The sequence below is a fragment of the Phalacrocorax carbo genome, chromosome 14 (genome assembly GCF_963921805.1).
Source record: "Phalacrocorax carbo chromosome 14, bPhaCar2.1, whole genome shotgun sequence".
Taxonomy (NCBI): Eukaryota; Metazoa; Chordata; class Aves; order Suliformes; family Phalacrocoracidae; genus Phalacrocorax; species Phalacrocorax carbo.
In genome coordinates, this window is record NC_087526.1 from 17,579,840 (window position 1) to 17,603,657 (window position 23,818).

At 39.7% G+C, this 23,818-nt stretch overlaps 1 protein-coding gene across 4 annotated transcripts in view; it reads left to right on the top strand.

The window, feature by feature from the left end:
* The window catches only part of RBM39 (RNA binding motif protein 39), a 32,003-nt gene that overhangs the window by 6,171 nt on the left and 2,014 nt on the right, over positions 1-23,818 (top strand). Inside the window, exons 4-15 of one of the 4 annotated variants that reach the window (XR_010375136.1) lie at positions 2,365-2,559; positions 8,236-8,301; positions 8,409-8,462; positions 10,156-10,273; positions 10,905-11,057; positions 11,616-11,753; positions 13,319-13,384; positions 14,307-14,511; positions 14,717-14,794; positions 20,423-20,486; positions 21,557-21,632; positions 21,797-21,902. Coding sequence is in view for 2 of the 4 variants with exons in the window: in XM_064465104.1 (XP_064321174.1) it covers positions 2,365-2,559; positions 8,236-8,301; positions 8,409-8,462; positions 10,156-10,273; positions 10,905-11,057; positions 11,616-11,753; positions 13,319-13,384; positions 14,307-14,511; positions 14,717-14,794; positions 20,423-20,455; positions 21,557-21,632; positions 21,797-21,902 (1,288 nt within the window). In the remaining 2 variants the exon portion in view is untranslated. Of the gene's footprint in view, positions 1-2,364; positions 2,560-8,235; positions 8,302-8,408; positions 8,463-10,155; positions 10,274-10,904; positions 11,058-11,615; positions 11,754-13,318; positions 13,385-14,306; positions 14,512-14,716; positions 14,795-16,480; positions 16,605-20,422; positions 20,487-21,556; positions 21,633-21,796; positions 21,903-23,818 lie in introns of those variants that run through there. The other 3 variants (XR_010375137.1, XM_064465105.1, XM_064465104.1) reach the window with 3 other exon arrangements.

Genomic DNA, 23,818 nt, shown 5'->3' on the forward strand with positions numbered 1-23,818 from the left:
CTGTTGTCATCTTCTGAAATCATACAGATGAGATGAAGAAGGGATCCAAAGAACATTTCTTTCCAGGTGTATAAATAGTTGGGAAATTAGGTCTAATGCCAACATCAGGCTTACCTTGGAATCTAAATAATCTAAAATTGATTATACCTTATATCTGCGTTGTAAGCAATACCGTGAACATAATTTTCATGCTAAATACCAAGATCCCTAAAACTCCATCAAAAGCAGCTGCTCCCAGTATTTTTCAGTTCTGAGTTTTTATTGTGTTAAAATATATATGTACCTGGCATGTAAAACTCTGCTTTTGTTTGGATGGGTAGTCTCAAAATATAAACAGGATCTGAAATATACGCTGGGATTTGGAAGAGCAGTGGTCATTAAATTTGAGAATTGGTTCTGACCTTGGTTCATTGTAGGATGATGATGTGTTTCCGTCCATTTCCTCAGTTGCTGTAACCTTGCTAAGACCAAAGCAACCTTTGTTATCTTTCTGCCTATGGTCCTCTTTTTGGGTTGGACCTGTATGTTCTGAGTTTATATTTCAAATTCAGAAAAACAGTAAACTAAGTTTGGGAGAAAACTAAGTTATTGTAAAATAGAAGAAGGCAAAGGTGTCTTGTTGCTGTTAGTCTTGTAATATTACCTGTTGTGTAGAGTTTCACCTCTTTTTCTTCTTTCCTAATTGTACCCTCGTTTCTGATCAGAAATGTTGCTCCTGTGATATCTCTCAAATTCTGTTTTTGAGTTAGCAATTGCTAGAAGGTTAGTCACTCTTGTACGTCAGTTCTCTGATATAGCTGGTCCCCTAAATTTATGAAGAGCAGACTACACCATTTTGTGTGCAACTTGTGACAGCGTACTCGGGTGCTGAAGACTAAGGTGTACATATAGGCTTTACAAGACTCCTTGCTTTGCTTATCAGTTAAATAGTTTCGAGTGTCAGTATCTAGAGGATATTCTTTATCTACTTTAGTTGGACAATACTGAAATAAGATTCAAACTGTCAGGAAAACCATAATCCACAGCAAACATCAGCAACTAAAAAATAACTTTAGATTCAGTGTGCAGCTTTCAATAGTTGTCAAATCATACCAAATTTCTGTTTTGAAATTGGAAGGATTAAGAATCTGCAATTTTACTAGTTGTCTGTACTGTATGTCCGGTGTAATCATGATTGGAAGGCAGAACACGGATCTTGACTGTTCGGATTCTTTACATGCAAAGAGGGTTCAGCTCACAGTTGGGTAGTGAATAGTTGCTGTCTTTATTGAAGACTAGCTGCAGTTATTAGTTACAGGTACTGGCCAGTGTATTGAGCTACAGGTAGTATTTTTCAGAGCTATTATGGTAGTGTTTGAGGGTTTCAAGTGTTTGAGGGACCACCTTGAAAAAAGATGGTGTATGTAATCAGAAGGCTCAAAAGGAGGAGAGGAAAAATACAATAGCAGGGGATGTTTTGAATTTCAGAAGTTTAGCAGCAAAGTTGGTTACTCCCAAAATTTAGTTTGAGGCAAATTACTTAAGTAATTTAAGACTTAAGTCTTAAAGTTATTGCTTGAACATCTGTTTAACATGTGTTTTATGTATACATATATGTATTCTAAAAACTAGGGGACTGTAGGTTTTTATGGTCCAAGACTGAGATAGAGGGGGGGAAAAAAAAAACCTGCAAATAACTTGGAAGTAGTCTGCCAGGAATGGAGCAGTGGCTCACTGGTTATCAAATATGAGGTATATTTGACTTACAGGTTTTAAAATTTTAAATTTTCTAAGTAAATGGTTAAAACTACGATGATCTGCAGTTTACCCCAAATGTGTAAGAGCCTTAGACTTAAAAGAGCAAGTGGCTTATGAGTGGGAGTAGCGAGTAGGAAGCAAAACTTAGGCTGGTGGCAGGAAGTATCAAGAGAACAACCTTCCTTTCCCTCAGACTTGCCTCCCTTTGTTTTTGTTGTGTTTTGTTTTACTTTGCTGTGAAAGTATAATTTATTGTTAGCATCTTGATGGTGTACTTAAAGTATCTTAAGTAAAGACAGACACATGAAGTACTGTATTTAGTGTGTACTAGATCTTATGCAGCAAATATTTTTCAGTCCTTTCACTATTCCTGGAAGCATTCTTTAGTGATCACAAAATTTAAAATAAAAAAGCACTTTGGAGCAGTTTGTATTTCCCATGATAGATTTTTAAAGACTGCTGATACGCTTAGCCACCCATTTAACACAAGAAACTTCTATAAATAGCAACAGGTAGAAACTTTTTCCTATCAATGTCTGTGGCATCAGGTTAGAGGAACTGGAATGTGGAATAATAACGCTGAACAACATGTGTAACCAAAGTTGTGTGTTTTTTTTTTTTCCTCAGGAGAAAAAAGAGCAAGAGCCGAAGTCGAAGCCATGACAGGAAGAGGAGCAGAAGTAAGGAACGCAAACGGAGCCGAGATCGGGAAAGGAAAAAGAGCAGAAGCCGGGAAAGAAAACGGAGCAGAAGCAAAGAACGCAGACGCAGCCGTTCTAGAAGTAGAGATCGCAGATTCAGAGGCCGCTATCGAAGTCCCTAGTAGGTTACTTATGTAGTGTTGCATGTGTGCTGCTTCAGGATATGATGTGTAAGCTTAAAGTTCACTCTCTGCTTTCTAAATCACTAACCATCTCAAAAAAGAAGGTGACAGGTTGGGGTTGAAGAGTGTCAATAAATACAGAGTGAGAAAAAGGAGGACAGTAATGTATCCAGTTCTTCCTGCTAGTTTTCATTCTTATCTGAATGCAGAAGGATGCAAAAGCAAGTGAAAGAATGTGTACAACTGACAGGAAAGCAAAGTTTATAACAAATTTAAAATAATGAGCAAGTTTTATATGTCCTAACTACCTTCAGTATGTGAACTTGATGGCTTAACTGTCAAAAAATGAATAGTAGTCTATGACTTCGGTTACAGGCTCATAAAACCTTTTGCTTGTATTACTGAAAGTTTTTACTGGCATGCTGCTCTTAAACCCTTACTGCATAAACGCTTCCTGTGTTTATGCAACCAAACTGGAGGTGTCTTGTCTTAGTAATGGCCATGCATTGCATATTTGCCCTGCTTTTTCAGACTTGTTTAGAGGCTGTGGAAGAATTCTTCAGTTCCTCTCAAATCTTTGGCTTCATAGAACTTCTGCTTTAGGTAGTTCCTGACAGTTGTAAATAATTTTGCAGAAACAATTTTTTTCATTGGTTTTTGTTCTGTGCTTCTGGTTTTTATTCCAGCTCTCCCCTTTTCCTCCCCATCACCTCTTTTTACCTTCAAAGAAGCAGAAAACCAGTGACAACTGGGCTGTATGCTTGGCTTTCATTGATTACCTGAGGCTGCTGTTTGTGTCTGCTGTTGTCCTGGTCTCATCTTAACTGTTTCAAATCTCAGTGTGCAAGATCATGTCAGAAGCAAGCATTTGAAAAAGATGGTGTTTTTTTTACGACATGTAACATCATCTGTGGTGGAGAAATCTCTCAAGATGTTCGGGAAGACAGTGCCTTCTAGTAAATCGCAGGCTTGAACAGTTTTCTGCACATAAATGTTTTTCTAGGTGGCTGGGTCCTAACCCAGGGAATACATTCCTTCTGGTACTCTTGGAATGCAAACAAAAAATGCCTGAGGTCTCAGGGTCTCATTTTGCACTAATTCACCTGGATGTTTGCATTTTCGTACTGTCTCTGCTAAGATGCAGTGGCATCCTGTGCTTTCATCAGTCCTGCGTACTTGGAGATTGTAGAGTGTATCAGCCCTGCTTTTACTTTGTCTTAAGTATCTTTACTGTGTGGGTGCCAGAGCAGTGGAACAGGCTGCCTAGAGAGGTTGTGGAGTCTCCTTCCCTGGAGACATTCAAAACCTGCCTGGAGGCGGTCCTGTACACTGGGCTCTCGGTGTACCTGCTCAAGCAGGGGGGCTTGGACAAGATCTGCAGAGGTCCCTTTCAATCCCTACCATTCTGTGATCAGGCCTGTCAGAGCCTCTGTAAAGGTGCTCTGGGCTTCAGCTCTGAAAATTTCAGCTGTGCACAGCTGGCATGTTCTCTGCAGCTTTTTGGCACCTGTAAGATTATAGTAGCTAGCTGGTTTGTGCCAGTACCACCCCTGTGGCTCCAGACTGCCTTATAAACACAGGACCTTGGTGAAGATCTTCAGCCTCCAGTATGTTGAGCATGTGAGTTTTCTCACCTCCAATGTGGAGTTGCATGGAGAGGATGTCCTTCATCTCATTGTTTGGTTGGGATTTGTTGCATTCTCCGAGCTCCATCGGAGGGTTTTGTTCTTTGTTTTCCCTGTCATTACTGGGTGAGAAGATTCTTCACCTGGAGGAATTGGGGAGTTTAAGTGTTCTGGTCTTCCAAAATAATTTCCTCAAGCAGGGGTTGAAAGTATGGATGTTACTACAATAACCCATGCTTGTTCTAATGCATCAAGATATGTTGTGCCAGGAAGGCAAATGATTACAAGGTGTCTTTTTCATTGTTCTGATACTCTTCCATAGCTGCTCTGGGCAATTTCTGTGGTACTGAGAGATAATGAACAAAAAGGTGAGATAATCTGTATCCCCTGAGCATATGAGGTTGCGCTTATTGGTTTGGTAGTGTTGTTCTCTGCTTCAGTTGCTGAATTGTTGCTTTTGTTTAACTAAGTAGAATTTTGGCATTTAAAATAGTTTAGTGGAAGACTGATATAGGGCAACTATGTGCATCCCGAAGGCATTGGTAATGACTGCTGTGTAGCCAGCAGTTGGCTGTCGTTTGCTTGTAGGTCATGGGTGGTGCTGTTGAAGTGATACATGTACTAATGTGATGCCAAAATTCTAGTTTTGGCTTAGAAGGTGTAAAAGGGAAGGATCTCAGAAGGTATGAGAGAGAAGAACCCTTCATTTTCTCTGCAGGACTTTTCAATGCAGAGGCTTTACAATGCGAAGTTGTATAACAGGCGCTGACTTTCACAGAGATCCAAGTTCTGGAGATGAAGACTTCTGCATTACCAGACTCCTCTGGATCAGACGCTTTTGGATCTACCAAAAATGGTGCTTCCATATGAAGAAACTGTCTCTGTAGCAGTGCCATCAGCTCAGTGTTTCAAAAGTAACTACCAGAATGCTCTTGCTGGCTGGAGAATTTGAATCCGAATCTCACCTTGTGGGGCTCTTCGACAGTTCTGAGTTGGTGTTACTGCAGGCAGTGTTGTAGCTGACTGCAACACCCAGGTCAAAATGCCTTGTGGCTGTATTTTCTTTTTTACATTTTCTTTTTTACTCTTTTTCCTCCACGTGATCTTTCTTGTTTGCTTTATAAAGGCCCCTTTTCAAGCTAGTGTCTCTGTCTCTAAACTGAGATGCGTTTGCTGCGGGGTGTGATGTGGAAGCATCTCTGCAATAGAAGAGAAAGTCTAGAATAGATAATTTGGAAGGGAAAGTGTGCCGTAGAGAGCCTGAGGACTTCGAATTCGTCATCTCTAAGCACGAGAGTGATTACATGTTACTAATTTTTAAAAATTGGGTGACTGGCATGCATTGCTTAGTGTTCACAGGGCTTTTAAATGTTATTCTGCTCACATACGTTGCCCCTTAAGTGTTTTACCGTTATGTTATTAGGTCTCTTAGAAAGAACTTGACCAAGTGTTCTTGATTGGATGTCTGACAAACCCCAGCCACTGCTAACATACAGTAGAAGTCATGTGGACTGTGCTGTTGCTATTCTGGAATGAAGAATTTGGGAAAAGCTGCTGGGAAAACAGGGTTATTACATGAGGACTGAAAGTTCATAGTGAGTCTCCTGGATTGTGTTAGCCAAAGCTTGCCTTGTCTGAGACTCTTGTTGGACTCTTGGATATGACTAGGCAGGTGAAAACTGATATTTTACTGGCTATCTTCTGACCTGACTATTTTTCTTGGGCCACATGGCATCACATAGGTTTAGAAAAACATGCACCTAGCTGTGCTTTGGCTGTACACAGGACTTGGTGCATTTGGCTTATGAAAAAGGTAACCTCTAGACATAAGGATAAATTGCTTGTGGCGTGGTGCTTCCATACATGATAGCAGGAACCAGGCAACAATTGCAAAAGGTTCTTATGCAGTAGGACGAAAGAAGAAAATTCCCCAGAGACCTACAGCTTTACAAGCAAGTCTCAGAAAAAACCCAAAGAAATGCATCCCGCAGAATACTGTTGAAACAGGATCTTCAGAAGGTAACTTGGGCCATCATCTTGCCCCAGGCAGCTTTCTGTTGAGTCTGTTCCAGTGGTCTGTTATGACTTCAGTTTGCTGGGGTTTTCTAATGTTCTAATGTTTCTCCCATGTAGTCACGTAAATAAGATTCCACTTATTTGTCAAGAGTGAAATGGAAAAGAGATTTTTGGAGTTGTGTGGTTTGGTTGGTTTTGTATTGTTTCTGGGCCCCCCCCCCCCCCCCCCCCCAAACTTTGAAGCTGTGCATGTATTTGAAAACTTACTGTGTATCCTCTTGGGTTTTTTTCATTAGATTTAGACAAACACTTAAAACATTTCTTTCACTTCCCTTAAAATTGTAGCCTTGACTATTGGCCATGATTTAGTTGGTCTGTATGTTAATTTTCTGGAGTCACTGTAGTTGGTTTGTCTTGCTCTGTTTGAATTGAAATGGTGAACAGTGTTCTGCATCAGGAGGTGTGAAGATGCAAGGTAATCCTGTCTCTGATAAGAAGCCAGCCTCTGGACTTAGTACCAACATTTCCAGATGCAGCTTTTGGCAGTATGTGTCATAGACACTGGAGAATCTGAATGGACACTCTCGGAAGTCTTTTGCCTGACTTGAGTAGGAAATGGAGTAGTTTATCCTAGGAAAAAAAAAGTCTGGTTTTGATCAATAGTGATCTCATCTTGGCATGTGCCTGGTGTTTGTCTTATTTTCTCTTAAGTAGTTTCTAAATGTTCTTTTTTTTTTTTCTCCCCCTGCCATGTTATACAGGGCCATATTTCCCTTGCTTTAACCTGGCCAGCATGGTTTTGGATCTTGGCTCACTGCTTCCACCTGTGTCATGTATGATGTGTTTGAAAACAGGCATCCTCCTCCTTGTTGTGGATGCTGAGTTTGAGCATTCCTGCTCCACTGAGTAGCAAGAAGACATCAGCCAAACCAGTTGGCTAAATGGATTTCGTGACAGACTACTTAATGCCTTCAGACTGCTGTGTTTTTTCAGGGTGTTTCACATCAGTTTATAGCCAGAGCAGAAAGAATCAATTCTGTGCAGATGGAAAGACAAACCCCCTAGCATTCAGTCTGTGCAGCAGTGCCTCTGCTGTTCTGTGGGTATAGAGGAAGAACATTAACAGGTGGTGTTCTTTGCCTTGTATCTACAAGGAGATCAAGTTGAGGACGAACATGATAGGATGAATCTTACTGTTTGTGTCAGTCTGCTACCCTGGGCCCCAATAACTAGCAAGAGGACTGTCCTTAACATGGAATCAATGGGCAGATTGCCATTTGTTCTGACATCCTCTCTGAAGCCCGATGAACTAAAATTAGGTTCAACCAAGAGATTAGATTTCTTCTGTGGTGACATGCCTATGTAAGGTTAACTGCTGGCTTAAATGGCTCTGTGTTTTGATGTACATGAAGAACTTTAAGTAAAGGAAGTTGCATTTACATATTTGTAGCACTTGAGTGGCTAGAGCTGAGGTGACATTAGTGAATGTGTCCCTTGCAGATGTCTGCAGGGAGCCACTCTGGTTTCCACTTGCACCTTAAATTTCATGAAACTTCCAGTTTTAAAATGTTACACTTGACCAAATAGTTCAGCCAGCACCACTTTGCTCAAAACTCTGAGGCTGAGTTCAAGGCCATTAAAGTACTGCTTTGCAGTCATCAGTGAGTAGAATATACATATGGACCAAAAAAACCACAACCCAACACGTACAGATCACAGTAACTGTCGCTTGGAATATTTTGCACATGCAAATGTGCCATGTCTGGCTGCATTGTGATTCAGTTCTTCCTTGGAGTCCTGCGTATTACAGGATTTTGAGATGCAGATGAAACCGAGCAGGGAGCATATTCTGTGCCTTATGGCTTGTTGGAGTGCTGCACGCAGATTATGCATGCTATGGGTGCTGCTAATGGCAAACTTTTACAAGTTCAGGTGTAAGGGTGGTTGGGCACTTGCAATGCAGTGGGAGTACAGACAGGAAATCTTGAATTCAGGTACTCTGGTGAGTAATGTCTGTCTTTGCTTTTGCCGTAGTTCTGGTCCAAAATTCAACAGTGCCATCAGAGGGAAGATTGGTCTGCCTCACAGCATCAAATTAAGGTTTCTGAGTTTTCTCTACTTTTTATTGCATCATTAATAGGATTTGTTTAAAATCAGACTGGTGTATCTGAAGGTTTTCTTATAATCTTGTTGATCTCTCTCCATAGCAGACGACGCTCCAGAAGCAAAAGCCCCTTCAGAAAAGACAAGAGTCCCGTTAGGTAGGAATTTTAGCATGTTTGCTTTCTTTTTTAAAACCTGATTGAAATTGGAAAAGTAGTGGGGAAATAATGGATGACTACTTGGTCTGCAGCTTATACTCAAAAGTAATGCTGGAATTCATTCAGAAAGCTCATGAGCAGAGAGTATTGAAAATAGATTGCTTTTTCCCCCTGTCGAACACTCTTCCCTCCCCTGTGACAGTGTACAATTGTAAATAATGTCAGCTTGCAAAACATGTCTTGCTTTGCTTTTTGTATTTCTGTATTCTCAATCTTTTTCCTGTTAATTGTGTTTTAGATGTGCTACGTTACTTGTTATTGGTAGAGAAGCTGGGTACCTTTGAAATCAAGGATGTGTTTATCCATGCTTATGCTTCTCATTTAAGGGAGTTGGATGTAGATAGCTGCTAATGAGATTATTCTCTAAATTAATGCAGTTAAATTTAATCAATCTTGCTTTGTGTTTTTAATTATTAGTAAACTCTTACTGAGATAATTTAAATTTTCTTGTGTATTCTCAGTGATTTTTTTTTAAGTATTTATTAAAAATATAGATCTGTATTAGATGGCTGGAAACTCGTCCAGGATCCAGCATGATAATTCTGTCCTGTACTTGAGTACAAGTCAGATTTTTTTAGATTTGAAGCTTTAACACCTTAAAGTGGTGCATCTAATGTCAGCTAGTGATCAATACCAAATAAAATTAATCTTGTGCTTCTCGTGTCAAGGATGAGAATAATTATTCACTATTCAGACTTTTTTATCGGTTAGCAACCTGAAACTAAAATGAGAACTGGGAATTCTGTTTGTATAGATGTTGGTATTGTTTATGCAGTGGCTGTAGTGACTCTGATGTGACTAGGTGGATGTAAGATTTTAGTCTGCAAAGCCACAAAAAAAAATTCGTACTGCTTGTCTGAGGGTTCAGACGGCTAGTCCATGCATATTAATCCCATTTTCCTGTCCTTTCCTCTAACCGGGTTTGTTCAGCCTTGAGAAAAGGAGGCTCGGAGGGGATCTCATCACCACGTACCAGTACTTAAGGGGTAGCTTCAGAGAAGATGGAGACCCCCTCTTTACACGGGAGTCCCATGGAGAGGACAAGGGGGATGGACACAAGTTGCTCTTGGGGAGATTCAGATGGGACACCAGAGGGACATTTTTCACAGTGACGACAGCCACCACTGGCATAATCTCCTTAGGGAAGGGGTTGACTCGGCCACGTTGGACACCTTTAAGAGTCACCTGGACAGGGTGCTGGGCCATCTTGTCTAGACTGGGCTCTTCCTAGAAAGGTTGGGCTAGATGATCCCTGAGGTCCCTTCCAACCTGGGACTCTGTGGTTCTGTAATCTTTTTGACTGCAGGCTCCCTGGTGGTCCCTGTTTCAGGCCGTAGCAAAATCGCACTTTTGATGGGGCTTCTGTACTTAAAATATTATTTCCTGGTCATATTTAACGCTTACGGTTGAAACAGGATGTTTAGTCATGTTAAAGAAGTAGAAGTAGTGTATATTGTTGTTGTTTTTATTATTTATTCATTTCCTTCAGTTCTTGACCCTGCCTTTTCTAATATGGCAGGAATTTTTTTCCCCATCAGTCTTTGAATTACTGATTATTTGAAGTTTTGTGCATGGTCCAGAGAAGAGTTACCTTAATTCAGGTTATTTTCAAACTGAACTTCCCTCTTTCCAGAGAACCTATTGATAATCTTACCCCTGAAGAGAGGGATGCTCGAACAGTGTTCTGCATGCAGCTGGCTGCAAGAATTCGACCGAGAGACCTGGAGGAATTTTTCTCTACAGTAGGAAAGGTAATTAATAGGGAGGTTAAAATGATTCTGAATACTTGCTCATGCTGTCCTAGTACAGGATTGATGTTCTGTAGAATTGTAAGCAAGTGGCTTTCTGGAGCTCCCTATACATGTGAAAGGGGGGATGAATGATAACCAAGTAATCCTTAATGGCTCTGAACATGAAAAATGTAATTTTCAGGAGTTCATTGTTCAGCATGTGATGTGGCGCTAAACATGGCAATGCAGTTTTGATTCAAACAACTTCATTTTCCAGGAGTTTCTTTTGCAGATAGGTCTGCCTGTTGTAGTGTAATTCTAAAAATTAGTTCAGTTTTTCATTTTGAAAAACTCTGTTCCACCAGCTGTAAGGTTAAAGCAATGCTTAAAGCACTGCAGTGCTGCAAGTAGTCTATTGCCCCTGTTCCTGTAGCGTACTACATTTGACTTTGAATGGCAACTTCTAGTGCTAGCTTGTCTCTGGGATATGTTTGTTAAAATAGCTTTATGCTACTCTAGATTTGCAGTGTAATTAAAAAAAAACAATTGGCTTGGCAAATAATTGGTTATTAATATGTATTCTTTCTGAGAAATGGACTGGTGTTTTTTTTTCCCCTTTACTTCTAACAGCATTTCTCTACTTGCCTTTCAGGTTCGTGATGTGCGAATGATTTCGGATAGAAATTCTAGGCGTTCAAAGGGAATTGCTTATGTGGAGTTTGTTGATGTTAGTTCAGTGCCTCTGGCGATAGGACTAACTGGACAGAGAGTCTTGGGTGTGCCAATCATAGTACAAGCCTCACAGGTAAGGAGTGGTAAACCTTATTTTTATTCATGTTGAGTGGTGTCTCTTTTATCTTGTTGGAAAATTTACTGTTTGAAAATTTGGTTACCGTTGAATGTTTGGAAAACCTTAACAAGAATGATTATTTAAAGCTAATTATAAATGGACCTTTGTTTCCCATAGTTGACAGGCAAATTAAAGCAATTCAAAGAGATACAAATGCATTTTGAAAATACAGATATTAAGGAAATAGTAATAATGAAACTTGTAATAGTGTTAGAGAATTGTAGTATATATTATGTATGTTTTCTAGCATGTGTAAAAAAGGTAAAGTGTTAATTTAACACATACAAGCCGGAATTCTGCATGTTGTTGTTCAATCTGAAGGCTTTTGGAAGCCATGTCTCTACTTAGTCATGGTCTTGGATTTTATTTTAAGTTAAAGTCCAATGGATAGTGTGCAGATTAGAAATAACTTGTATTTTTTTTTGTGAATCTGCTAGTTTTAATCTGGTAGATGTATACTGCTTGTGTTAGGGTTTTTTATGAAATTCTTAATGAGTTTTCTTTTTGCCTTAGGCAGAGAAAAACAGAGCAGCAGCAATGGCAAACAATCTGCAGAAGGGCAGTGCTGGTCCTATGAGGCTCTATGTGGGATCATTACACTTCAACATAACTGAAGATATGCTTCGAGGAATTTTTGAGCCGTTTGGCAGGGTAAATTGACTTGGCATGTTGTGCTGTGGTGGTTTATCCGAAAGACCTAGATTGGTTGTAGAGCACTCACAGCTTCTGGAAATAACCCAGCTTCATATCTGCAAAACATCTGTTTCTTTTTTTTTTGCTCTTCTGTACCTGTACATCCACAAGGCTTTAGGCACATAATATTGGAGCACAAATGAGAACCTGGATTTATGATGTGGTCCGGTGATTTTTGAATGGCAGGAGTTATGAAGGAAAGCTGAGAACTCAATGAGTACCTAAAATCACAAAAAAGAAACAACTATCCAGACAAAAATCCTTATGTTACATCCTGCTTCTGCAGCTTGTAAATAACTACAGCCCCTGCGTGTTTGTGGATGGGGGCCCATGTCACAGGTTAAAGCACAAAGCACAGAGTAAGGTCTGAGTTCTGTTCACTGTGAATGTAGTAGTTTCTTCTGTTTCTGAGGATTTTTGCTTACGTGTTAGCTCATGTTACTGCTATGGACTAGCAGTGTGTCCCACACAGCCCCTTTTCACTCCTGGTCATTAGGCCCGTTTGTGGCATGGTAGTATGTTTTTTGTAGGGTGGGTTACAGAAGTGAGCAGATTCAATCCGAAGTTTCCAGAGGAGTCATAATACATGCTAGCCCTACTGTGCTAACTAATGTATCATGGGTATATCGTTCTTAGGGAAAAAGTGATTTACTTAATATGCTGCTTAATGGAAAAAAACCTTAAAAAAAAAAATAATTAATCAGTCCATTGATGTTTCTTCATACTATCTTTGGATATTAACCCTGCCTCATAAATGTTGTAACAGTGCTTTTCAGATGCTTTATTCAGATTCAGTATGTGTATCCCTTTAATTCTGTTGTGCAAAAGCCTGGAAAACTGCTGCAATTTATTAAATATTAATCCACATGGATGTTCTCATTTTATTTTCTCTTGAGGTCTGGCAGTGGGTTTAATGCTGTGTAGGAGGCTTACAAGCAGTGTGTGAAGGTTTTTCCTTCTGATTCCATATACTCCAGTCTTAAACTCAGTTCTTCCTCTTTCTTCTGTGTTGCTGTCTCTTCCCAGCACTATTTTATGGCTCATGGATAATTTACTGATAATGTTTTAAATTCTGTAACTGTAAACTGTTAGGATTTCCCATGTGCCTATAATTATTTAAAATACGCATCTTTTTCTTAATGTCCCTGGTCAAAATAATGCAGACTGCTTTTCTTATCTTGTAAAACGGAGTTTTTCAGCACGAGATGCCACGACTGATGTTTCAATTAGATTTGATTATGTCTTGCACGCTCGTTGTCTGCTAGAATGTTGCATCTGCCTGTAGCTGGACTCAAGGGGTAAATTGTATGTCACCCTTATGCTTCTGTTGTAGTATCAAAGTACATATTTAGCTGCCTGTACACTGATTTTGAATTGAGGAAAGAATGAGGAACTGATTAAAAAAAACAAGTGGTTTGACATTCATATATGTATATTTGGCAGGACTGTATTCAGGTTTTGTTTTGATATCTTGTGGTTTGTTCCAAAATGTCTGTAACAAATAGCTTTATTCTTATTTTTAGATTGAGAGCATTCAACTAATGATGGATAGTGAAACTGGACGCTCAAAAGGATACGGATTTATTACGGTATGAGTAGAATTGCCAGACTACTTAGACAATTTCTGATTGGAACCTTCCCATGTAGTAGAGCTTTTACTCAACAATCTCTGTTAAGTCTCATCTTGAAAATGTCGTGTTGCAGGACATGCAACAACAGCCTTTTCCTTTGTTTCTACTGGTTCTCTGTGGGCATTGTGATTGAACAATGCATGTGTTTAGAATGGACTAGTGTCCTTTGGTCAGTGCCTGGCAAAGCAGTGCTGTCTTCTGCAGGCAAAGATACTAGTAGAGACTGGTATTTTCACAGTGCTGTGAAAATGATTGAGCTATTTAGGGGAAATAAAATTTTAGAGGCTAAAACTTCAGGTTGAAAACATCTTTCTTCTCACCCCCAGATACATGATTTTGTGAACTTGTTTTTTTCGTGGCTGACCTGGCAATTTGTTATGGGGAAAAAAGTCTCGGCTGGGACCTCTGGCACTTGGAGACAAATAAAACCAAACTAACTATATAGCTGATATTTGATGTTTTTAACACTGACAAAATATTTGACTATTTAATTTGATGTTACCCAGCATAAAGCAGAACATCTGTTAGGAATAGCCAGAAAATGCATGGCAGTTATAAGGTTAAAGAAAGTGACTGTTCTTGGAAAGTGTTGAAAGAGAACTGTAGCCATGAGTTCTGTTGATTGAAGCCAGAGCGTCTAGATATGCAACAATAATAAATATTTAAATATATTCTTATTTAGATATGAGAAAGTAAATACCCAAACTTGTGTGTGTTCAGTTAAATGAAAATACAGAGCATGTTTAAGTTAGCTTGTAGCTATTCTTAAGTTTAAAGTTTCTCATGTTTACATAACTTCGTGTGGATATTACATACAGTAGAAGTGTTGCTGAATCCTGTAGGCAATATTACTGAGCCTGTGTTTTTTCCAATCTAACAGTTCTCCGACTCGGAGTGTGCCAAGAAGGCCTTGGAACAACTCAATGGATTTGAGCTGGCTGGTAGGCCAATGAAAGTTGGACACGTCACTGAGCGCACTGACGCTTCTAGTGCTAGCTCGTTTTTGGACAGTGATGAGTTGGAACGGACTGGAATTGACTTGGGAACAACTGGTCGCCTTCAGTTGATGGCAAGACTTGCAGAAGGTATGTGTGATGAATGGTAGAAAATGTGTGAAAATACAGAAGTTTGCAGAATTTGAATTAATACACCCCACAGAATATTATGCTAAATGCATGGACTAGTATTTTTAAGCTTTTGACAAACAGTAAGATTTCTGATATTTCTGTTACTGTATCCCAAACTGAGCAAAAAGTGCTTGCTTCAAGGTATGTTCATATTCTGTTTTAGGTACTGGTTTGCAGATTCCCCCGGCTGCACAGCAGGCTCTGCAGATGAGTGGATCTTTGGCATTTGGAGCTGTGGCAGGTAAGAAATGTTGACCTATTTATTTTTAAAAAATACTTTATGCTTTATAATTTTGAGAAAAGAGGTACTTAGCTACATTTTGTGATCTTTTTAAGTGAGAATGTAGGTATTACAGCATGTTTTACAAACCGTAAAACATTGAAATCCATGAACAAATAAACAGTGACAGTGTACGACAGCTTCGGGCGTGATTCACTTTGCATTATTTTGGCAAATCTGTTGTAGTTCACTTAACTCATCCCAAACCTTAATCTCTCTACCTTTTCTATTCCCTGTACTAACGGGGACTTCCATGTTCTACTGCAGTGTAAATGTTAACTGTTAAAAATGACAGGTGTGTAAATTGGAAGGGTATTAACCTTTCTGAAAAAACAGAGCTGTACCGTAGGCAAGAAGGTTATTAGGACTTGATGGGGGACCCGGCAGCTAGGACTACAGTAGTATCAGGTTTGTACAATGTGTGTCCTGGTGAGGAAGGACACTGTGTCAGGGAATCACATGTTGCTTGGAGTTGGCTATAGTTTGTGTGTTCTGCAAGTGGGTATGTTGGAAGTGTTACTGAGGCTTTATTTTGTTGTGAGAGGGAATGAGGCTGAGGATATGATTGCTGCTGGTAGTTCATAGCTGGCCTAAACCAACTGTTCGGGAGGGCTTCAGAGCTAGAGCAGTGAGTAACCTCCTGCAGGAGATTAGGAATTTGAGTGGAATTTCTTTTTCTATTGCTTTTTTTATTTAATGCGAGAACAAAGGGCTTGAAACTGTTGTAGCAGTGGAAAAGACTTGAATAACTAGATGCTGGAATGTGTGAGAAGTGTCAGGTAATCAACAGAGAATAGGTGGCATTGTTTTGTTTGTCTTCCAGCAGAGTTTGTGATGGAAGTCATTCAGATTTAAGATAGACCTGAATCATGTCACTGAAGTCCAGGTGCAGTTTTGAGAAGAGTACACACATGAAACTATAGGCAGTTGCTAAAAAGATAAAATAGGGTCTTTCTACAGCTACAACTTCAGAAGGAAAAGGAACTGGCTAGTGAAAGAAAAATGTGGGTTGAGGAAGAAGGGGACAGGTTTCCTCTTTGAGAAGAAGATGGTAAAAAAGACGCAGCAGCAAGGAAAAAAGCATACCTAGTCCAGAAGAAGGTAAACACTACAATTAGATTACCTTTAATGTAGGTGATAAAGTGGTGTGACAGTCTTGCTTGGAAACAGGTGTAGTCAATGAGAAGTGTGAGAAATGTCTTAAAAACACCAATCCTTTCCCCACCTCCATACTTGAAACAAACAAGTCAAAGAAGTCCAGACTCCCCAAATCAGGAACATGGTCAAAAATATCTGACACAGGTGAACTGTTACGATAGCATAGAACCAGTATGCGACAACATGGCTGTGGAGGAATAAAAGACAAGGTTGACTGCAGGTCTTTGAAAAATGTGCATGTTTAGTAACAGTAGAAATAAGTGGTAGGAGTAGCATTGTTAATTCCACTTGTATTGTACAAAAGGAATAATGCGGGCATGTGCAACTTAAGTAATTTTGGAAAAAGATAACGCTTTTTTACTACCATAGAGTCATGAGCTATCCCCAAAGTGAGATTTGGTTATGGATTAAAGATCTCTTTACTCTTGTTAGAGAAAATTACTACCAGGAATTATGTCATTATGGGAGACTTTAACTTCCCTGATACAGATTGGAGAAGAATTGCTAGTAATAATGGTGGGGCCCAGATATTCCTGGATGTGATATCCGACAAATTTCTTCATCAAACACTCACTGACTCATGAAGAGGGGATGCTATTTTAAACTCAATTTGGTAAGTAATGAAGATGTTATGGATGAGAATAGAAATGACCATTGACTTGAGGGATCATGAGTTGCTCAAGTTTAAATGGAAGGATAAACAAAACAGGTCTGCAACTAAGGCTTTTGATTTCAGAACTGGTGGTTGAAGAAAGAAGGCAATGAAGTCACCTGGTCTAAGCAACTTGGGTGTTTGAACAGGCAGGATCTTCAGTCCTAAATTGCCATATTGGATCTGTATTCCACAGAAAAAAGAAACAGCCCTGTTAGAAATGGGCTCTGCACTGAACTGGGTGATTAACTGCCTCAAAAGAAATAAGGAATAAGCACAGAGCCTGTGAAGAATAGGAAAGAACTGATAATAAACTTTTTTTTTGTTTGGGAAATAGATAAAATGGGAATTAGCTGCCAACAGTCAGACCTTGTAAAAGACACAAAAGCATAGATAAAGATTTACCAACTCTTGAAGAGAGCAAAAGGGAAGCACAGCTGAGGTTGAATGAAAAAATACTCTCAAGGTGTTTCAAAAGAACTTCATGTGTCTGTAGGGGGACACTGGTCATAAAGTTTGGAATTTGAGGAAGGTAAGCGAGGAATATGGATTTTAAAAAAAATTATTCACAAGGTAGAAGCAAAGCTAAAAGTAAGAGCTGAATGGACTCTGTTCAGAGTAGTAAGAAGACTCCTATCAAATTAGTGAGGTTAGTGAAATATGAGGTCTGGTATCTGGTATTGCTGATAAATATTTTAAGTCTGTGATACAGTATATAGCTGGAATATCTAATTCTACGGAAGGAAGAACAGCGTCATTTAGCTGGTTTCCAGTCCTGTTACTCTGACTTCTCTCCTTCAAAAGGCATACTAAAGATGGGTAAACTGGAGAGTATTATTAAAGATTGTTATTAAAGACTAACAATCTTTGATAAAACTGACTTTCCTAGACAGAGGAGCAGTAGTAGAACTCTTGCCTCAGAACTTTTGACTTGTGCTATTTTGAAGTTATATAAACCAGAGAAGTGGGTAGTACAGGAAGCACAAGATGTGTAAAGAAGCCAGCTCAAAGAAAGAGGGATTTTTTTTCAGTTGAAAGCTGGGAAGGTTAGAGGCTGTTGTTGAAGCCGAAGTTCAAGCATTGGGATGATTTTGTTTAATATTCACATCAATAATAATGGTCAACAAGAGTAGGAGTGAGGTGAGTAAGTACAGACGTACTGTCAATAAGGGATTCTTGGGGTGTTGTACATTGTTTGCCTGTTGAGGGTTGAAACAAATTCTAGCTATATAGCCTGGAAGCTTAGCAGTGAAAGATGGTCAAGGAGGAGGAAAGTAAGTGAATGCTCCTGTTTACCAGTGAGTGAGTATGAACTGACAATATGGTATGTTTTTGAAGGGGTAGCTCCTTTCCTAGAGGTAGCGTACTTGAGCATCTCAGATGTAACGTACTCATTTGTGAACAGTTCTGGTCATCCATGTTCAAGATGGGTTGAACCAAACTAAAATAGGGAAGCTAAATAACTAGTTTTATGGGAGACCTGAGAACTTGGACATTATTCCCATGGAGAAAATTGCAGCAGGAAAAAAAATTGAAGGTAAACAGTAGTAGCTGTGTACTTCCTGTTCCTTAGCAAATTCTGTCTGAAAACCTGAAAATTAAAATAATCATGAGGTTATTTATTTGAAGAACATTCTTCTAATGCTTTGTGGGACAAAACATTGCCTACTTTTGGGAAGGAACTATCTGTTTATGAAAAAGACTGAGATAGTGGTGCTGCAATAGAGGGACAAATAGGTGTAATCATCCAGGACCTCTGTTTGATCTGCTGTTCTGTTGTAAGTAATTACTTAGAAAACTGGGGAATACCTGGCAGGCCTTTGTTTATTTAAAGCCAGCTGGGTTCCATATAAACATGCAACTTCATTTTGGTTTAACAGACAACATGCTTTGGTAGAGATTTCTGTGTTTCTGCTTTTTGTATACTAAGTGTGTACTTAATCATGCTAAACTCACCATACTGTAAGAGTATATACAGAACATACTGAAAAAGTTACTTTGATCTTAACAGATGTATTCATTTTAGTTTCCACATACTATTTAAAACTGCATGTAAGAGTTGACAGTGAAGGGTGACAACATTTCTAAATTCTGGGTGAATTTAGAAGTGAGAGGAGAGGACCATTGTCCCACCACAAGTAACAAGAAAATGCAGTTAGTTGACAAAAGATGTGGTTAACAGGGGTTACATTTCAGAGGTGGTAGATAATTAACATGTGAAACTTGTTGCCACAATATACTGTTAGCTGATCTTCCTATGTTTAGAACAGATTTGACTCTCAGCCCTAGACAGAATTTGAACTGGTGATCTATGTAGATTTGCCACATTTGGTGCAGGTGACTGTAGTGCCCCAGGCTGAGTGACACTTGGTGAGTCAGCTGTCCATGATGTGTATGTGCAACTGTGTCAGCATTACAGAGGGAGAAGCCTCTGTGCTCATCTAACTAGAGTGATGTAGGAGATTTGGGGTTTTACTTTTTTCAAAACACATCTGTTTACAAAAAAGTTTGGCTAGTACTTAACTAGATAATTCGTTATAGACTTGGCCAAATCTATATGCAGTTTCTGCAAGGAATACAGGCTAAGACAGTCTTCCCCATTATGGTATATCTCACTCTGTGGAGTTGAGGATTTCTTTGTGTTCAGATCCAGATGGAATGTGCTAAATGTAGCCTATTCTTGTTACAGCTTAGCCTTCAGAGCTTGCTCCTTACATCTCTTATTTTTCAGTGTGGTTCCCTGTATGTGTTCTTCTGTGGAAGGCACTTGAGGAAGACTTGTCTTTGGGCCTCTCACTGCCAAATACTTAGAGGAAAAAAAAAAAATTCACTCCAGTTGGTCCCCCAGTGTTTATTAGAAAGGGGAAAAGTATGTTGATACCTGATACCTTCAGGTATTTCCAAGCAAGCTTGGAAGCTTACTTGGGGTCCATCACTTCACTGCTTTCTAAACGAGTGAATTAAGGTGATGGTTAACTTTAGTCTTCTAACTCCTTGTGTTTGTGGGAATTAAATTGGAACATAAGTGGAGAGGATTATGCTTACACTTCTTGCATTCTGAAGCTTTCTGTTGGTTTAAAGATGTCAAATATTGGAGCCATATACTTGGAAATGGTTAGAAAGTCTGCATTTGTACACTCCAGGTACTTCAGGTTGGGGCAGCTGTGTGTTATTAAACAATTAATTAGTGTTTTGGCAAATTAAATGTTCTGAACACTTGAAAATGTTTTGAATTTGAAAAATACTGAAGTAACATGTTATTATGATGATGTTTATATGGGAAGATAACAGATGAAATATCACCTTATTCTACTTGAAATTAAGCTTGATAACTGCTTTGATATGTCACATTTGGATAACTGTGTTTAAATGCTTTCTGTTACTAAAGATGCCAAACTCCTAATGCCTGTAAGAATTGCTGTAATTATTTTCTCACGGAACAAAACATGTCTTAAAAAGAGTTCATGCACAGCAAAGGCAAGGTGGAAATGAGACTTTAATTTAAAGGGCATTGTCATGTCTCTCCTTTTAAGGTATTGTTTCTCTTTGAAATAAACTTACCTTTGTAGTCATGGATCTCTGTCAAGTACAGAATATTCCAGCTGAGAAGCTGAAATTAGTGGAACTACTCAGAACTAGACAGGAAGAGTGAGAGTGGGTTGAGGTACTTGAACAAGCTCTTAACCACAAAAAATACAGGCTAAACAACCTGGCTGGCAGGTAATGATACAGGTAGTGCTAGCAAGCCTGCTAATTAACTTCTGTATATTTTTCTTTAGATTTGCAAACGAGACTATCTCAGCAGAATGAAGGTAAACTAGCATTTGATGTGACTTGTCACTGGTAGGTTGTGTTGCAGAAGTCTGTAACCCCACTATGTATTGATTATTGACTGAAAAGAACTGAATGCATGTTAAACACTTGGGTGTTTTCTTTGTAGCATTTCCTCGGTGTTGGTAATGTTCCCCAGCCATACATTAGTCCTAGAAAATGTGTGGGTTTGTGTTTTTGTGGGTTTAGGTGTGGTTGGGTGTGGGTTGTTCTCCTGCCTTAGTGGTAGGGACTAGAGGGGTCGTTTGAGAGTCAGGAGTTTGGGGTTACTGTCTCGGGATCAGTCATCATCTGACTGTGCAACTCTTAATGTCTGCATACGTAGAGAGAAGTTGGCCATTATTTCAGTTAAATTGGCAGAGGCTGGTAGCCTATGGAAAGGGCAGCCTATAGGACAGTGCTTATCTTTAATAAGATGTACTGAGATGATGAGCAACAAAAAAGACGAGTAATTTCATAGTTTCTGGGAAAGAGTGTAGATGCATTCTACAGTTAAAAATGTTTATCATTTTAGCTGTCAAATATTGCCTGCATTATCCATTTCCAAATGACAAAAGTACAGATACACTTTTTTTTAAAGGATATTTCAACATGCTTAAAAGTACATACTGAGAATTCTCAAAGGTGTCTGTCACTTCCTGGGAAATCAGATGGGGTGATGCCACTCTGTCCCGAGCTGCTGCTTGGCTTCCATGAGGAGAAAGAAATCAGAGGTGCTGCTGGCATACAACTCAGGCAGAATTTTTAGATGCATGTGAAGATGCATTTGTCTGCATTTAAATGGTTAAACTGTACATCTGCCAAAACCAATGTACAGAGTTATCTTTTCACTTTTCAGCTTCAACTGTAGTTCATCTGTGCTATTTTCTACATCAATCAGTTTAAAATATCTCCATTACAGATAGTGTTTAGTTAGGCGTTTTGCTTTCCTGCCTGCCTTCAATTTTCTGTTTAGTTAGAACTGTTGCTGTTATCGCTGAATGTTGGGGTTTTAAAGAATAGCTGGAAGATGCTAATTTAAAGTGGAGATGTGCATAGCAGGTTCTTATATTTGTTACTGTTTTTTTTTCCCATTACAACAGTTCTGGCTGCAGCTGCTTCTGTACAACCACTTGCAACACAGTGCTTCCAGCTTTCCAACATGTTTAATCCTCAAACGTAAGTGGCTTATTGTTGTGTGTTTGTTTGGCGTTTGTTGTTGGCTTTAACATCTGAGAAAGGAATCGGCATGTTGCCGAGGTTTTTGTGCTGGGTTTCAGGGTGGATTGTGTCTGAGTGATAACAATTTCATCTCTGTCCTGTTCTTCCTCCACTCCCTACAGTGAAGAAGAAGCTGGCTGGGATACAGAAATTAAAGATGATGTGATTGAGGAATGTAACAAACATGGAGGAGTTATCCACATCTATGTAGACAAAAACTCAGCTCAGGTATGCCTGGTTCCAGGGGAACACTGAGTAGGCTTTAGGAGTTCTGTTGCTTTGTAGTGGATAGAGGGAACACTACAAATACAATTATTTTTTTTTTCCTAAACTGAATCTAGATTTCTTGAAGTTACTTTGCAGTTTTTGCAGAATGTAGGTGGTTCCCGATTGTTTTGAGTCACTGTGTGTAACCCGAATGCAGGTTATGAGAGCAGTTTTCTGGTGCTGCAGTCTGGTCTTAAAGATTGGCTGAGCTGAAGTTACTGTGGAAAAACGGGCTGAAGAGTAGTGACCTCTCTAATTCTGGCTTTTGCCTTTCCCATTAAGCTGTGCATTTCCTAAAGCCAGGGACTTCCAATTTCTTCTGTTTCTAGAGAATGCAGGCTTTAGCACAAAGCACACCCTGCTCCAGCAGACCTGAGGTGTGCAGTTAAACATGTGCCTAACCCTGTGCTCGGAAACAGCTGTGTTCACTAGTAATGTTAAGGTCTTGCCGTGGGAGTGCCTGGGGTTGTAACAGGGAGGAGAAGGGCTACTGATGCAGACTTCATTACAGGTTAATGCCTGTTTGAGGGACTCTCGGCCTGCACCTTAAAAAGGCTGATATATTTTTCTTTTGTGTTCACTTTTACACAATTATCAGCCTGCTTATCTCTTCCCCTGCATTTCACCTCATAGAATATAAACTGTGGAAGGTCTGTGAAGAGATCTGGCCTTCTTGAACTTCTCTTACATAGAATTCACAGCCCAAACTGAAGTATGGTTTTCAAATGCTCTTATAGGCAGAGTAACTTGTAACCACTGGAGTCTTGAAGTGTCCTGTTGTGTTCCATTCCATTGTGCGAGGCTGAAATCTATGCTACTGTCCCTGTCGGTGTTGCTTAGATGGGATTGTTTCGCCCTGGTAATGTGTGTGGCACTCACAGACCATTTTTATCACTGCGCTACTCCTACAGAAGACTTGTCACCTGAAACTTTCATGTGGATTACTGAGAATGTTAGGTTAGAGATGAGCTGCAGTCTAGGCTATAGAACAACATCCAAACTTTCCTAGCATTTTGTAATTTGAAGGTCACTACTGGGCCGATGGGTGGGAGAAACCTATCCCACAGTATATTAGTCTGACTGTCATAGAAAACAAAGCGTCCTTTGACAGCTGGGATGGGGCACCACCAACAAAAAAACCCCAACACACCAAACCCCCAGAAACGCAACAGCTCTCGACGTACCTCACACAGGTTCTGAGCCCACGGAGCTGTGAATCAGGTTCATGTTAGCAGGTGGATTTAAAAGAGAAAAACTGGAGGTCCTATATCGTGAGTTAGCTGTTTGTTCCATGAAATCCGTTTTGTCAGAGTAGCACAGCAATGACTCAGATACAAAATACCCACTGATATTTAAAAATACTGTATTTGAACATAAGTTTCCATTGTGCTGTTCTGTTTTCCAGCCTTAGGTTCTGGTCACATTACCTTTTTAAGTGTTTTCATCTCCCATAATTTTAGGGCTCTTTCCCAGCCAGCCAGGCTTCCAGGCTAAGGGCTGTTGGTAGTCAGCTGTGAAGATATGATTTGTGGTGGGTGAAAAGATTGCAGTCCCAGCTGAACACATGGTCTCATGTACCGCGCCAGTCTACACTGCGGTGTGTTAGGGAGAAGTAAAGCTTTATGTTGCTGTATTTCATTTCCAGGTTTAAGTAGCTTGTGTGCCTGTGCAGGGGGAGGCTGGGAACAAAACTGTGTGTGTTAATTGCATTGTGCCTTAAGCATCAGCCCCTGATCTCAAGTTTCCTTCCTGAGAAGGAATGGATTAGATCACAGTGGGAAGAGTTAGTACAGGCTGGCAAAGGCTGCCAAGGGGAAGGCTGGATTCTGTGTCTTAATATACTCTTTTCCTGTAAAACCTGTTTCAGCTAGAATCTG